Here is a 17,600-nt window from a genome sequence, read left to right as displayed (position 1 = left end):
TCTGCTGGTGAAGTTCTGCTGGTCAGGTTCTATGGTTCAGGTTCTATGGTCAGGTTCTATAGTTCAGGTTCTTAAGGTCAGGTTCTATAGTTCAGGTTCTGCTGGTCAAGTTCTGCTGGTCAGGGTGTATAGGTCAGGTTCTATAGGTCAGGTTTTTCTGGTCAGGTTCTATAGGTCAGGTGCCATAGATCAGGTTCTTTGGGTCAGGTTCTATAGTTCAGGTTCTATAGGCCAGGTTCTATAATTCAGGTTCTGCTGGTCAGGTTCTATAGGTCAGGCTCTGCTGGTCAGGGTGCATACGTCAGGTTCTATGGTCAGGTTCTATAGTTCAGGTCGTTTAGGTCAGGTTCTATATTTCAGGTTCTATGGTCAGGTTTTTTAGTTCAGGTTCTTTAGGTCAGGTTCTTAAGGTCAGGTTCTATAGTTCAGGTTCTGCTGGTCAAGTTCTGCTGGTCAGGTTCTATAGTTCAGGTTCTATGGTCAGGTTCTTTAGGTCAGGTTCTTAAGGTCAGGTTCTTAAGGTCAGGTTCTATAGTTCAGGTTCTGCTGGTCAAGTTCTGCTGGTCAGGGTGTATAGGTCAGGTTCTATAGGTCAGGTTTTTCTGGTCAGGTTCTATAGGTCAGGTGCCATAGATCAGGTTCTTTAGGTCAGGTTCTATAGGTCATGTTCTACAGGTCTTGTTCTATAGGTCTGGTTCTATAGTTCAGGCTCTGCTGATCAGGTTCTATAGGTCAGGTTCTATAGTTCAGGCTCTGCTGGTCAGGTTCTACAGGTCAAGTTCTACAGGTCAAGTTCTATAGGTCAGGTTCTATAGGTCAGGTTCTGCTGGTCAGGTTCTTTAGGTCAGGTTCTATACGTCAGGTTCTATAGTTCAGGTTCTTTAGGTCAGGTTCTATAGGTCAGGTTCTATATGTCAGGCTCTGCTGGTCAAGTTCTACTGGTCAGGGTGTATAGGTCAGGTTCTATGGGTCCGGTTCTATAGTTCAGGCTCTATAGGTCAGGTTCTATAGGTCAGGTTCTATAGTTCAGGTTCTGCTGGGCAGGTTGTATAGGTCAGGTTCTATAGGTCAGGCTTTGCTGGTCAAGTTCTACTGGTCAGGGTGTATAGGTCAGGTTCTATAGGTCAGGTTCTGCTGGTCATGTTCTATAGGTCTGGTTCTATAGTTCAGGCTCTGCTGTTCAGGTTCTATAGGTCAGGTTCTGCTGGTGAAGTTCTGCCGGTCAGGTTTTATAGTTCAGGTTCTATAGGTCAAGTTCTGCTGGTCAGGTTCTATAGGTCAGGTTCTGCTGGTCAGGTTCTATAGGTCAGGTTCTATAGGTCAGGCTCTGCCGGTCAGGTTCTATAGGTCAGGTTCTATAGTTCAGGTTCTATAGTTCAGGTTTTGCTGGTCAGGTTCTATAGTTCAGGTTCTATAGGTCAGGTTCTATAGTTCAGGTTCTGCTGGTCAGGTTCTATAGTGCAGGCTCTGCTGGTCAGGTTCTATAGTTCAGGTGCTTTAGGTCAGGTTCTATAGGTCACGTTCTGCTGGTCAGGGTGTATAGGTCAGGTTCTATAGCTCAGGTCCTATAGATCAGGTTCTTTAGGTCAGGTTCTATAGTTCAGGTTCTGCTGGTCAGGTTCTATAGGTCAGGTTCTTTAGGCCAGGTTCTATAGTTCAGGTTCTGCTGGTCAGGTTCTATAGGTCAGGTTCTATAGTTCAGGCTATGCTGGTCAGGTTCTACAGGTCAAGTTCTATAGGTCAGGTTCTATAGGTCAAGTTCTGCTGGTGAAGTTCTGCTGGTCAGGTTCTATAGTTCAGGATCTATAGGTCAAGTTCTATAGGTCTTGTTCTATAGGTCAGGTTCTATAGTTCAGGCTCTGCTGGTCAGGTTCTATAGGTCAGGTTCTTTAGGTCAGGTTCTATAATTCAGGTTCTATGGTCAGGTTCTATAGTTCAGGTTCTTTAGGTCAGGTTCTATAGGTCCGGTTCTATAGTTCAGGCTCTGCTGGTCAGGTTCTATAGGTCAGGTTCTATAGGTCAGGTTCTTTAGGTCAGGTTCTATGGGTCCGGTTCTATAGTTCAGGCTCTATAGGTCAGGTTCTATAGGTCAGGTTCTATAGTTCAGGTTCTGCTGGGCAGGTTGTATAGGTCAGGTTCTATAGGTCAGGCTCTGCTGTCAAGTTCTGCTGGTCAGGGTGTATAGGTCAGGTTCTGCTGGTCAAGTTCTATAGGTCAGGCTCTGTTGGTCAGGGTGCATACGTCAGGTTCTATGGTCAGGTTCTATAGTTCAGGTTCTTTAGGTCAGGTTCTATATTTCAGGTTCTGCTGGTGAAGTTGTGCTGGTCAGGGTGTATAGGTCAGGTTGTATAGGTCAGGTTTTTCTGGTCAGGTTCTATAGGTCAGGTCCCATAGGCCAGGTTCTATAGTTCAGGTTCTGCTGGTCAGGTTCTATAGGTCAGGCTCTGCTGGTCAGGTTCTACAGGTCAGGTTCTATAGTTGAGGTTCTATAGGTCAGTTTCTATAGGTCAGGTTCTATAGGTCAGGTTCTATAGTTCAGGTTCTGGTGGTGAGGTTCTACAGGTCAGGCTCTGCTGGTCAGGTTCTATAGGTCAAGTTCTGCAGGTGAGGTTCTGCTTGTCAGGGTGTACAGGTCAGGTGAACTAAATCTGAAGTGTTCCAATTTAAATTCTCCAGAATTCCAGTTTTAATTGTCCAGAATTCCTTATTTAATACTCTGGAATTTCAGTTCAAATCCTTCAGAATCCTGTTCAAATGCTCTAGAATTCTAGTGTAAATACTTAAGAATTCCAGTTTAAATTTTTAAAAATTCCAGTTTAAATCCTCCAGAATTCCAGTGGTCAGAATTTTGGTTTAAATTCTCCAGAATTCTGGTTTAAATTCTCCAGAATTCTGGTTTAAATTCCTCAGATTAAATGATTCCTTACTTCCTCTCTGGCAATGGTCATGTCATCCTGGACGTCTCCGAACACTGTGGGCTGGATGAAGTAGCCTCTGTCTGCGGCCACTCCCCCTCCACACATCAGCTTGGCGCCTTCCCTCTTCCCACTGCTGATGTATCCCAGGATCTTGTTGAACTGTTCCTGATCCACCTGGATGGGTCAGAGGAATAGAAACTAACGTGAGATCCAGAGGGAATGGTCTCGGTGGGGTGTGTGTGAGGTGTGTGTGTTACCTGAGGTCCCTGCTCAGTCTTCAGGTCGAACGGGTTTCCCACCACTCGTTGTCTGGCTCGCTCCACGCTGCGCTCCACAAACTCATCATAGATGTCGGCTTGGACGTAGGTTCTGGATCCGGCGCAGCAGCACTGGCCCTGATTGAAGAACAGAGCCAGGTGGGACTGCTCCACGGCTTCTTCCACTACACCACAACAACACACAAACACACTGTTTTCACAGCAACACCAACCAAGCACAGGGACCTCGTCCTGGTAGGACATGTCCCACAAATCTCCCTGAGGACGTACCAACAACCTCAGCTAGCTCCAGCCACTCTGAGCTGAACTGGACTTTAACTGGACCAGAACTTATTTACATTCCCTTTATCCACCAAACTGAAATGACGCCAGCGCCACCCCCGAAATCTTATTGGCCACCCTTGTGGCCACCCTAATTTTGATTGGTAATTCAACAAGTCCATCAACAAGAAATGCCTGTTATTGGCTATTAGAAATAATAAAAAAAAAACTGTAACAAAATTTTGTTTTTGACACTGGAAAGAGCTAAAGCTATTGTTTAAGGTTTTCCATTCCTAGAAGAATCCCTGTTTTTCTCATGCTGATTTTAACCAAAGATGGCAATGATCCTGATGGATGTTGCAATGAATGATATCTATTGATTAACATAATTTCCTCCAGGCATCAGAGTCAGCCACAGGTGCCAGCAGCAGTGAGAAAGACGACTCTTCCTGCCTTGGCCACCCCACACTAGTTGTGGGTCTTATCTTGGCCAACCCATTAAAAATATCCGGGGTACGCCACTGGCCAAACTACAACTAAATGATGACGGATGTAGACATGATGATGAAGTATTAAGATGTTTCTCTGTGGAAAAGAAACTCCTGTAACGTTTATTTATTGCATTCTATCTTTATTTTATTTATTTTTAAAATTTATTTCCACTGTGCTTGTTGATGCATCCTCTGCACCCCGTCCTCATGGTGTCCATGGTTTATGTGAAGCACTTAGACCTTTCTCGTTCATGAATCGTGATGTATAAATAAACTTGCTGGCATAAAAGACATTACTGACTTCAGGAGAACGAACGTGAAAACATTAACATCAGTCTTCATGTTTGAACTGGTCTCCAATTATTCCAATTAATTTTTTAATACACCTCAAAGGTCTCAGAGTTGGTCATTTAGGACATGTGTCCCATTGTGTTTCTGTCCGTTTGAGCTGAATTGGGCTGTGCTGAGTTGCTTTTCCACGTCTTCCTCCTCCTTCATCCTGAGTCTTTGTGACCATCTGGACCGTCATGATCCACTCTGCGATTTCCCCAGACTCCCTGAGTCTTTTCCCAACATTCTGCTCTTTTGATCCTGAAAGACAGAGTTCTTTACAAATTGTCTTTCAGAAATCTTTATCGATGATTCTCTGATGGAGTTTGGACCGAAGTGGTGAGGCATGACCCCATCCTTGTCTGCTACTTTCTTTTAATACATAAATACACTAAAGGGCCAATCAGTGTTCCAGTGCAACAGGATTCTTACTGTTGGCATCGGACAGGACGATGTTTGGACTCTTTCCTCCCAGCTCCAAGGTCACCTTCTTTAGGTTGCTGCTGCCTGAGGCCTGCTGGATCAGATGACCCACCTGATAGATGGAGACAGACAACAGAGCCAATAAACTGCTGTGCGATGGCTGAAGAAAAGATCTGGATATGTTCCTATTTACGTTTTCACTATACCGGCTTGATGTGAGAGATGGAGCAACAGAAATCAATTCACATATTAATCCTCGTCATAAAGTTTTAAATCAGACATCAGACATTAAGAAAGTCTTAGAAACAGTGATTCCTTCACAAAATTCTGTTGTAAAAATGATCTAAACGGTAAATCATCCAAACTTCTAGAGAAACATCCAGGGGCACCAAGATTCAGAAGTTTTATAAGATTTTTTTAAGATATTTTTCTCTGTTTTACAAACTGGCCAAAGAAAGTAAATGTCCCCACCTGGATTTAACTAAGCAAACCGGTCTGAGCCTCCATGATTCAAAAGTTTGGGGACACTTTGCCATGGGATTCAATAGGGAAGTGACCCCAAACTTTTGAATGGTAGTGTACATACATACATACATATATACATACATATATATATATATACATACATATACATATATATATATATATATATACATACATATACATACACATATACACACACATATATATATATATATATATACATATATATATATATACACATATACACACACATATATATATATATATATATATATATATATATATATATATATATATATACACATATACACACACATATATATATATATATATATATATATATATATATATATACATATATATATATACACACACATATATATATATATATATATATATATATATTATATATATATATATATATATATATATATATATATATATATATATATATATATATATATATATATATATATATATATATATATATATATATATATATATATATATATATATATATATATATATATACATATATATATATATATATATATATATATATATATATACATACATATATATACACATACATACATATATACACTACCATTCAAAAGTTTGGGGTCACTTCCCTATTGAATCCCATGGCAAAGTGTCCCCAAACTTTTGAACGGTAGTGTATATGTATATATAGAATAGAATAGAAATACTTTATTAATCCCTTTGGAGAGTCCTCAGGGAAATTTAGGTACCAGTAGCAATACAACACCAACAGTAAAGCAGGACAAGCACAAGACACAATATATACAAGTACAAAGCAAAATAGAGGCAAATAGAATGCAATAAATATAACAATAATAACAATAAGATAAGTTAATTAAACAATATAAACAAGCATTGCACACAGTAGAGGTGGAACAGATTCCCAGTTCACTATTGCACGTATAAGTTATTGCAACTGTTTGTATGGGTTATTGTGCATGTGTTGTATCAGGCGGACTGCACACCTCCCTCTCCCCCCTCCTTCTCCCCCCTCCCTCTCCCCCCTCCTTCTCCTCCTCCTGCCTAATGCAGAGTTGTACAGTTTGATGGCTCGGGGGACAAAGGAGTCTCTGAGCCGGTTGGTCCTACTCTTGGGGAGGAGCAGCCTGTTACTGGTCAGGCTTCTCTGTGCACTGATGACAGTGTGCAGAGGGTGACTGGCATCATTCACAATAGCCAGTAGTTTTTTTTAGTGTTCTCCTCTCTGCCACTGTCACCAGGGAGTCCAGCTTCATGCCAACCACAGAGCCCGCCCGCCTGATGAGTTTTTCCAGCCTGTTAGCACACCTTTTTGTCATGTTACCCCCCCAGCAGACAACAGCATAAAAAAGCGTACTAGCTACCACAGACTGATAGAACATCCACAGGAGTTTCCTGCAGATGTTAAAAGATCCCAGTCTTCGCAGGAAGTACAGACGGCTTTGGCCCTTCTTGTACAGGTGATCTGTACAACAGAAGTCTGAGGTGTAGAGTGTGTAGAGTGTGAAGAGGAGGGGGACCAGCACCGTCCCCTGGGGTGCTCCTGTGCTGCTAATAACAGTGTCAGATGTGATGTCCTTTAGACGTACTGCGGTCTCTCTGTGAGGTAGTTACAAATCCAGGACACCAAGCAGGGGTCCACCTGCATCTCCCTCAGTTTGTCCAGAAGCATCAGGGGCTGGATTGTGTTGAAGGCACTTGAAAAATCCAAGAAGAGGATCCTCACTGTGCCCCTCCCCTTATCCAGATGAACTTGGACACGGTGTAGGAGGTAGAGAATAGCATCCTCCACACCCACACCTGCGCGATAGGCAAACTGTAGGGGGTCCTGGGCCTGTTGCACTTGGGGCATGAGGAGATTAAGGATGATCCGTTCCATCGTCTTCATCAGCTGGGATGTAAGTGCCACCGGTCTGTAATCGTTCAGCTCACCAGGACGGTTTTTCTTTGGAACTGGAACAATACAGGATGTTTTCCACAGGGTAGACACTTTCCCCAGCTGTAGACTGTGGTTGAAGACATGCTGGAGTGGTTCCCCCAGTTCAGCAGCGCAGGTCCTAAGCAGACGAGGAGGCACTCCGTCAGGGCCTGCTGCTTTCCATGGGTGGAGCTTCCTCAGTTCTCCCCTCACCTGTTCAGCTGTTATGTGTGGAGGGTGTTGAGGTGGGGGGAGGGGTAAAGGTTGACAGGGGGCTGCACAGGGGATGAAGTCAGGGAGGTTGTGTACTGCAGTGGGGGAGGGGGGACCGTGGGCTGGTCAAAGAGGTTAAAGAAGATGTTCAGCCTGTTTGCTTCTTCCACTGTCCCCCCCACTGTTATGGCCTTTGATCTGAAGCCTGTGATGGTGTTGACACCATCCCAGATCTCCTTCATACGGCTCTCACTTGATAATCTGATTCATTTATTTATTTATTTACTTTCAATCATGAAATCTATGTAATCTTGCTGGACCTGACCGGAGGGGACAGAAAAAGAAGGAAGACTGCAAAAAGAAGCAAAAGGGAAAGAAGAAAGAGGAAACAAAAACACCACAGACAGAAGCAACGACCCTTCAATCCACACCATCACCAGACAACAAACTTGTACATGAATGCACCAGAAACTTTCCGACAACTTTTACTGAAAAACTAACAAAAAAATGTATGTGTGTAATTCCTTCGTTCCCTCTGGTATTTTACCTTACACCTGGCTGGAAACAGTCTAAAACTGAAAGTCCCCTTCTTTCAAAATCTTCCGTATGTTGTTAAATTCTCTCTGTTTTTTTGGAAAATACGAGGCGTGTAGTCATTATCTGAGTTGATCCGCCTCCTTAGCCAAATGAACCCTTTTGTTGACCAAGCTGAGAAATTTTACCACGATGAATTTCAGCTGTGGTCCCATTGCACGATCGTGTGGCTGACTCTGGCACGTCCATGTTTTCTTGAAGACGATTTTCCACAAAAGAGCTAACTGAGAAGGTACTCTTTTCTCCACCCTCCGCTACCCCGTATATTCGGATACTTTCTTGTCACAAGCAGCCTTTTTGGTTGGTTATTCTGGCGTTCAGCTGAACTTGCAGCTTCAGCATTTCTAAGATGGTCTCCTCCACGTTCTGTATTCTCTGTTCTGCCTTCTCGGTTTGGCTCAACTTCGTTGAATCTAGTGTTTGCTTTAGCAATTTCCTCTTTATTCCCATCAAGTTGAGACTTATGATCCTGACGAAAATCTCTTAACTCACTCAGGATCAGGCCCAAGTCCGCCATCTGTTCTTGCTGCCTAAATTTTCCTTGTGGTCTCCATCATGGTAGCTAACGCGCAGCTCTGTCCTTTTTCCATTTTGCTGTGTGTTCCAGATGTGTTCCAGCTGCAATATTTTCTTGTGTTTTACCTTGGTAGACATCGTCACTCCAAACACTGTCCAGTTTTGGATGATCAAGGAAAACAAATCCTTGGTTTGTTCATGGGGGTAGATCTGGGAGAGTTACTGCTCTCTCAGCAGCAGCGCTGCTTTAAGTCCTGCCTTATAAACTATTTAAACTGATCTTATTGGCTTGGCGCTTCTGTTTCTTGTTACGTGATTGGCTGTCACTGCTGTCAGTCACTGTTAAAAAAGCTGGCGCTGCTAGCTATCACTTCTCGCTAGTGTCAGTGATGCTAATGGTGGATATCTTCAGTCATAGCTTAAGGAGTGACGAACGGAAAAAATTAAATCAGGAATTATTTTAGAGTGAGCCAATGTAAAAACTGCTGTTGTGTCATGAATGGTGGTGATAGCAGCAGCCACTAGGCCAGAAACTTCAAGAATCAATGTGTTATTTTGTCAGGTGACAGAATCAAAGCTGCAGGTAGTTCAGAGAGAGGAGGATGAAGGTGAAGAGGAAGGTGAGCTTTACTTCTAAAAGATGTGGCTTGATCTATAATTGAATAAAATCTAATCAAAGTCATATTACCACATTCTGAAGTGTTTATCTGACCTTCACATAATATTTTACAGACTAAAAAAAAGTGTTTGGTGCAGATCTCTGCAAAAAAGGACCATAATAATTTTAACATTAAAATGAGAATAAATTAAAATAATGAACATTTCCTCTAACATCACAAATTCTCTGCAGTTGCTATTAGAGTGGTCATATAAAGATTTTCTTACTCAAAATGTGCTGTATAACATGGTTTCTGACTTCATCATTCTTTCTTACATTTTCCTTCAAGGTTTCATTAAGTTTATTAATATAAGTAGTGGATTTCTTGTATTGTGTGATTAAAGAACATTTCTGTTTGTAAAAGAAGATTGTAGTGTGGTGTGGATAATTTTGATGCGAAGTAAATCTGCCAGCAGACGTCTTCATCTCATAAAATCCTAGAAATCATTAAGTAAAATAGACCTGAATTCAGTTTAGCAAAAAGACCAGATTTTAATATCCGTCACTGAAGAGAATTATTCACATTATAAACTTCTGCTTGTTCAGATTTTCTATCCACTTAATTATATGATTGTGTTAATAAACGTCTGCCATAAGTGCAATGAAACGCTTGTCAACTAGCTGCTCTGTGGAGCAGTTTTATGTCCCGACCAATGTCAGAATCAACACTACTCCCTTGGGTTTATTGCCAGAGGTCTTTGGGTCATGGTGGTGGTCTAGCCATTACATCACACTAACATAGCAGCTTGCCCCGCCGGTCCACGACGCCAGTTTTGAACTCTGTCTTTTAGAGCTGGGTTACTCTCCTCAGCTCCTCTGTGCGGTGATTTACTGGCCTCCAAAGTACAAACAGATTTTCTTAACTTTTGGCTGATTTTGCATCGAGAAATGACCAGGTTTTATTGGTGGGGGGTTTTAATATTCATGTCTGCTGTCCGGAGAGGCCGCTGGTCAAGGACTTTTTGGATTTAGCAGACTCTTTTACCTTTGTTCAGTCTGTTACTGATGCCACCCAGGAACATGGACACACACTGACCTGGTTTTATCTTATGGATCATCTGTTTTTATGAGGAGATTGGTGATGCTGTCTGTTCTGACCATATGCCTGTTTTTCTGATATTATCGCTTTAAATCAAACTGTCAAACCTCCTGCTCGACGCGGTCGCATGTTTAACTCTGCTGCTTTTGGTGAAGCATCATCTCAACTCTCAGGGCCTTCCAACACCGAGGAGTTGCTTTCTTACTTTGGCTCAGTTTATCAAGCTGTCCTTGACTCTGTTGCTCCCCTGAGGTTAAAGCAACCAAAACCCAAGTCAAAGCCTTGGTTAAACAACAGCACGTGAGTTATCAGAAGGATGTGCAGGAGGCTGGAAAAGAAGTGGAAGAAAGATGGACCAGCTGGCCAGCTGGAGCTGCTACAAGGGAGCAGTAAAGACTGCTAACAAGTATTTCTCTGATATTATTGCTGCTAGCTGCTCTTTATAAAACACTGACCTTGACCCTTTTGCATGTCTCGAGCAAGACGTGTAAGAAATTTCTTCACTTTGTTAACAAAGTTGTTAATCTTAGATCTCTGATCTTGCTGCTTCCACTGATCCGCCTACATCAGTGTCCATTTCAGGCCAGCTCAACCAATTCCAGCCACTTTCTCTCACTAGTTTAGAGAAGTTTATGTCTAGTATGAATCCTTCTGGTTCTCCAGGTGACATAGTTCCTCCTCGACTGCTCCAGGAGGTCTTTCCCACCGTGGGACCTTTTATACTAAAGGTTATTAATAGCAGTCTGACATCTGGCCAGGTACCGAAGGACTTTAAGCATGCGGTTGTTTATCCTCTGCTAAAGAAATCTGGTCTAGACGCATCAGATTTTGCCAAATTTAGACCTGCGGAAACCATGTACTGCTTGTACTTCTAGATCTTCCCGCTGCTGTTGACATGGTAGAGCATGATATTTTGATTTCTCGGCTGGTGGGAATTACAGGCTCAGCTCTGCAGCAGATGAAGTCTTACCTCTCTGACAGGAGATTTGTGGGAGGTGTCTACCTTCTCCAGTGCTGACCTGCCATAGGAGGGGCCACAAGGTTCTGTTCTTGGGCCTCTTCTTTTTTCACTGCACCTTTTGCCACTGGGAACACTGGATTTCTTTCCATTTATATGCTGGTGAGTGTCAGATCTACTTCCCTTCAAGCAGTCTGACGGTCACTCTACTCAACCCCTTCTTGACTGTCTTAGTGAGATTTGGACATGGGTGGATCTTAACTTTTTGAATTTTAATGAAGGTAAAACTGAGGTGGTTTTATTTAGTCCCAACTGCTCCACCAGTGCTGGTCGCTCTGCTCTGACTCCACACTTGAAGTCAGCTGTCATCAGCTTAGGTATAAAGATAGATGATGCCCTTAGGTTTGATAACCACGTTAATGGGGTGGTGAAATCTTCCGTTTTATTGATCTCAGACGTCTTGCAAAGGTTAAAGTCTTTCTTTCAAGGCGTGACAGAATAGGTAATCCATGCTCGTATATCCTCGCAGTTGGATTCCGGTGACTGTAGGAATTAACCGGGACACTCAATCTCGCCTTCAGTTGGTTCAAAGCGCCATTTTTAACAAGTACAAGGAAACGAGAGCACATCACTCCGGTGTCGGCTTCATTGCATTAGCTTCCTCTTCATTTTAGGGTCACTTTTAAGGTTCTGTTGTTAGGTTTTAGGTCTGTAGGTGGCCTTGCGCCAGCATATTTGGCTGACTTGCTGCACCTTTAGGCCACTTCTCGGTCCCTCCGGTCAGCTGACCAGATGTTGCTGGAATGAGCTTCCGTCACATCAGACGACTCGCTCGGTTGGTGTTTTTAAATCTTCTTTGAGAACACACTTTTGTTCTTTGACCTTTAACCCAGCGTGAGTTTGACCTAGCTTTTACTGTCTGAGATTTTTTGTCTTGAATCACCTTGCTGCTGAATTGTGCTGTACAAATAAACTTGCCTCTGTGGATCCAGTGAAGGCCACTTTGTCAACGTCCATGTGTCCAGCGATGGCAGCGCCAGCTGTTGATCCCATTCCAGGCAAGATGTTCACAACACCGTCAGGAAAACCCACCTGCAACCCAAACAAACTTTATTTAATGGTTTTTATTCTATTGTACAGTAAAACTAGTTTTATATGATTATTAGTAAAAAAAAAAAATAAATTTCACTCTAGAAAATTAAAAAAACTCGACAAAATACTAAAAGCTGACTACAGTCATATTCATTCAGGTACCCGATAATTCAAAGATTATTAACCAAAAAATAATAGATAAACAGATTAATGACAGATAATTTAGATAATTACAGCCTTTACGTTACATGACTTTAAGCTAAAGGCAGAGAAAAGGTTTACATCTAAGATCAGAACCCAGGCTGGTGGATGAGATGAACCCATTAAGGTAAATAATAAAGAGGACATACCTCTTTAATGAGACTGGCTACGTAGAGAGCTGTGAGGGGGGTCTGCTCTGCTACCTTCATCACCACCGTGTTCCCAGTCGCCAGAGCTGGACCCAGTTTCCAGGCCTGCATCAGCAGGGGAAAGTTCCACTGCAGGGAGGAAAGGAACAGCTACGGTGACACGTCTGATCTCACTCATGTTTATGAATGATTTTTTAATAAAAAATCTAGGTGGTTGGCCTTCATTCTAGTTCAGAGCCTTAACTCGAGTCCTGGGAGTCTGAGGATTATCTCGGCTGTCCCTAAGACTACTATCCTCTGGTCAGAAATCATGTTGGGACCACTCTCCCAGTCTGGAGGTCACGATCCTCAATGTTCCCATTAGCACAGACAACAGTTTCCATCATTACCCACATTGTTTAAATTTCCTCCTTCCTTCAGTTCTTGGTATTTTTCCAGATTCTTGTTTCCTCTTGCTAGATCAGTGATACTCAGTCAAATTTCAGGAGGTCCAGTTAGAGAAAAGATCTCGAAGCAAAGGTCTGGAAGATCATAATATCTGATCTTAGTTTTTAAATAGTCTAGCAGTTCCTGGCATGTTAAACCTGGACCTGAATGGACTTATATATACACACATATATCTATATATATCTGTATATATATATATATATATATATATAGATATATATATATATATACACTGTGTGCAGAATTATTAGGCAAATGAGTATTTTGACCACATCATCCTCTTTATGCATGTTGTTCTACTCCAACCGGTACAGGCTTGAAAGCCTACTACCAGTTAAGCATATCAGGTGATGTGCATCTCTGTAATGAGAAGGGGTGTGGTCTAATGACATCAACACCCTATGTCAGGTGTGCATAATTATTAGGCAACTTCCATTCCTTTGGCAAAATGGGTCAGAAGAGAGACTTGACGGACTCTGAAAAGTCAAAAATAGTGAAATGTCTTGCAGAGGGATGCAGCACTCTTAAAATTGCCAAGCTTTTGAGGCGTGATCATCGAACAATCAAGCGTTTCATTCAGAATAGTCAACAGGGTCGCAAGAAGCGTGTTGAAAAAACAAGGCGCAAAATAACTGCCCATGAACTGAGGAAAATCAAGCGTGAAGCTGCCAAGATGCCATTGGCCACCAGTTTTGCCATATTTCAGAGCTGCAACATCACTGGAGTGCCAAGAAGCACAAGGTGTGCAATACTCAGGGACATGGCCAAGGTAAGGAAGGCTGAAAAACGACCACCACTGAACAAGACACACAAGATAAAACGTCAAGACTGGGCCAAGAAACATCATAAGACTGATTTTTCTAAGGTTTTACTGACTGATGAAATGAGAGTGAGTCTTGATGGGCCAGATGGATGGGCCCGTGGCTGGATCAGTACAGGGCAGAGAGCTCCACTCCGACTCAGACGCCAGCAAGGTGGAGGTGGGATACTGGTGTGGGACCTTTTCGGGTTGAGGATGGAGTCAAGCTCAACTCCCAGTCCTACTGCCAGTTTCTGGAAGCCACCTTCTTCAAGCAGTGGTACAGGAAGAAGTCAGCATCGTTCAAGAAAAACATGATTTTCATGCAGGACAACGCTCCATCACACGCATCCAAGTACTCCACTGCGTGGCTGGCCAGAAAAGGTCTAAAAGAAGAGAAAATAATGACATGGCCTCCTTGTTCACCTGATCTTAACCCCATAGAGAACCTGTGGTCCCTCATCAAATGTGAGATCTACAGGGAGGGAAAACAGTACACCTCTCTGAACAGGGTCTGGGAGGCTGTGGTTGCTGCTGCACGCAATGTTGATCGTGAACAGATCAAGACACTGACAGAATCTATGGATGGCAGGCTTTTGAGTGTCCTCGCAAAGAAAGGTGGTTATATTGGTCACTGATTTGTTTGTTTTGTGTTTGAAAGCCAGAAATGTATATTTCAGAATCAGAATCAGAATCAGATTTATTGCCAAGTAACTTCCATTCCAAGGAATTTGTTGTGATTTGACGGTGCCTACATATAAATAAATAAATAAATAAATATGAACCATAAAGATATGAACAAGCCAACTGAACATATAACATTAAGACTGAAAAACTATATGAGTGGAAATAAAAAGTTATGTACATAAAAATAAGATAAAAGTAAAGTAGTGTATTTACATGAAATGTGCAGTCTGTAGTATAAAAATGTACAAGTTGAAGTGACCAATGGAGGGGGAGTGTGTTAATATAACTCCTGTGTGCTTGGATGTGCGTTAAGATAACGAACATCCAGATGTCGCTAATATAACGAATTGAGTTGTGTCAGTTAGTCAGGTAAGTCTTTAGGTGAGTTCCAAAGGCTGATGGCAGAGGGGAAGAAACTGTTTTTGTGGCGGGAGGTTCTGGTTCTGATAGACCGCAGCCTCCGGCCAGAGGGGAGAGGGTCAAACAGATGGTGTCCAGGGTGGGAGGGGTCAGCTGCTATCCTGATGTTGGAGTTTCTTTGAGTACAGCTGTTTAGCATCCCTCACCGCCCTGCTGAACCTGTACTTGGCCTCTATGTACTCTGCTCTGTTGCCACTTTTGAAAGCCCTTTCCTTTTCAGACCTCAACTGTCTCAGTCTGGGTGTGAACCAGGGCTTGTCATTGTTATAAGTCACCCAGGTGCGTGTTGGTACACAGCAGTCCTCACAGAAGCTGATGTATGAGGTTACAGCTTCTGTGTACTCATCCAGACTGGTGGAAGCAGCCCTGAAGACATCCCAGTCAGTGCAGTCCAGACACGCCTTTAAGTCTTCTGCAGCTTCACTAGACCACTTCTTTGATGTCTTCACCACAGGTTTAGAAAGTTTTAGTTTCTGTCTGTAGGCAGGAATCAGGTGGACCATGTAGTGGTCGGAGTGTCCCAGTGCAGCGCGGCTGACGGCGTGATATGCGTTACTGACGGTAGTGTAACAGTGATCGAGAATGTTCCCCTCCCTGGTAGCACATTTAATAAACTGTTTGTATTTAGGCAATTCGTGACTGAGTTTGCCTTTGTTAAAGTCCCCGAGGACAATAACCAAAGAGTCCGGGTTGGTCCGCTCCACTTCCAGTATCTGGTCGGCGAGTGCGCGCAGTGCGTCCTGCACGTTGCACTCCGGCGGGATGTAAACACCGACCAGAATGAAGGAGGCAAACTCACGTGGGGAGTAGAATGGTTTGCAGTTGATAATAAAAGTTTCCAGGAGGGGAGAACAGTGCCGTTGTATCACTGTCACGTCGTTGCACCAGCCAGCATTGGTGTAGAAACAAATACCTCCACCCTTTGTTTTGCCAGAGAGCCGCGTATCACGGTCCGCTCGGTGAAGCTGGAATCCATCCAGCTGTAGCGCGGAGTCCGGGATGTTCCCACACAGCCATGACTCGGTGAAGCACAAAACAGAGGATGAACGAAAGTCCTTGTTTCTCCTCAGCAGAAGATGAAGCTCGTCCATTTTATTGCCCAGTGAGCGCACATTAGAGAGAAATATTCCAGGTAGCGGCGTGCGTCTTCCTCGCTGGCGAAGGCGCACGAGCGCGCCGGCTCGTTTCCCCCTGCGTCGGCGTGAAGTTAAGGTGAGGGCACCTTTGACTAAAAAGTCCACTAAAACTGCTGTAGGAGCCAGAAACTCGGGAAACAAACCCCGTGGAGTTCTTTCCTGAATGTTCAGGAGGTCTTCTCTAGTGAAAGAGAGCCGCGAACCGAAACAAAAAACGGTGTTTACAAACAAAACAAATTTTGTAAATTTTGAGTTATATTGGTTTCCCTGGTGAAAATAAATAAGTGAAATGGGTATATATTTGGTTTTTGTTAAGTTGCCTAATAATTATGCACAGTAATAGTCACCTGCACACACAGAAATCCTCCTAAGATACTAAAACTAAAAAAGCCCCACTCCAACTTCCAAGAATATTCAGCTTTGATCTTTTGTGTTCATTGTGAACATAGTTGTTGTTCTATAATAAAATTAATCCTCAAAAATACAACTTGCCTAATAATTCTGCACACCCTGTATATACACACATATATATATTAGTGCTGGGCACTTTAACGCACTAATTGCGCGTTAACGTAACGCTTAATTAACGCTGTTAATTTTTTTAATCGCGTGTTAAGGTTTTTTTTTTTTTTGGCCGCTGGCTTTGATGACAGAAACATGGCGTCCGTGTCTCTCTTCCCTGCTGCAGCGGTGCGTCTGACGTAATCGGGAGAGAGCGGGTTCATTAAAATAAAGAGACGTTTTCTGTCTGGAACAGGAAGAAGAAAAAAAGAACCAACGTTTCTCTTTGTCAAAATACATGCAGATGGACAGAAAATCGTAATTTTTGGACGGGAAACTTTTTTATTATTATTATTTTTAATAAATGTGGTTTTAATTTATGCAAGACAGCAAAGGTAAGACATGTTTTCTGACTTTTACAAACGTGCAGCATAAATCGGGTCTTCTTCTGTCTCTGGTTCGGTGAATCTTGGTCGTAGTGAGATGAAACATCCAGCTGTGGAATCTGTGAGATGTGAGCTTTCAGTAGAGGAGCCGTTTGTTCGTGTTCATGCCGTGGGGTGGACACGGGGAGACATCATTTGTGTTTACATATTTTTTGGACTTTGTGTAGCTGCTCTTTAATTAATTTGTTCATAGAAATGGTTTTACTGAGCTGGTAGCTGAGATTCTGGACTTTCTGTGGATACCACACATGTTTATAGTTACATCTACAGACCTGACGCTACACCCGGAAACCAGATGTTAACCCTTAACTCCCGGTAGAAGAGGCTGCAGGTGCAGAGGTGAAGCTAAACAGTCAAGCTAAGAATGAAAGTTTAGAGAAATTATATCCAGAAATGTGGATAATGAAGCAGTGAAGCTGCATGGATGGAAGTTATTGTGCATATTGTGAATATTTCTCTCTCCTCACCATCTAGAAGCTGTGAGATTCTCATCCTGCTTTCTGTCTGTTCACCTGATGCTGATATTCATCACATATTGTTCCTTCTGTGTTTAGAAGGAAGCAGCTTCACAGCTTTAAATTCATCCTGCTTTCTGTCTGTTGAAATATTTTATCTGAAAAT

The 17,600-nt window shown here is 42.7% G+C and overlaps 1 protein-coding gene across 1 annotated transcript in view; it reads right to left on the bottom strand.

The window, feature by feature from the left end:
* LOC121641835 (aldehyde dehydrogenase, mitochondrial-like) overlaps positions 1 to 17,600 on the bottom strand; it is a 66,502-nt gene that overhangs the window by 9,096 nt on the left and 39,806 nt on the right. Inside the window, exons 6-10 of the mRNA XM_041988171.1 lie at positions 12,544 to 12,672; positions 12,080 to 12,193; positions 4,711 to 4,813; positions 3,176 to 3,360; positions 2,928 to 3,092 (exon numbers count right to left, since the gene is read on the bottom strand). Coding sequence (XP_041844105.1) covers positions 2,928 to 3,092; positions 3,176 to 3,360; positions 4,711 to 4,813; positions 12,080 to 12,193; positions 12,544 to 12,672 — 696 coding nt within the window. The remainder of the gene's footprint in view (positions 1 to 2,927; positions 3,093 to 3,175; positions 3,361 to 4,710; positions 4,814 to 12,079; positions 12,194 to 12,543; positions 12,673 to 17,600) is intronic.

Source organism: Melanotaenia boesemani, chromosome 6 (genome assembly GCF_017639745.1).
Source record: "Melanotaenia boesemani isolate fMelBoe1 chromosome 6, fMelBoe1.pri, whole genome shotgun sequence".
NCBI lineage: Eukaryota > Metazoa > Chordata > Actinopteri > Atheriniformes > Melanotaeniidae > Melanotaenia > Melanotaenia boesemani.
This window is presented reverse-complemented; position numbering and strand designations above follow the sequence as displayed.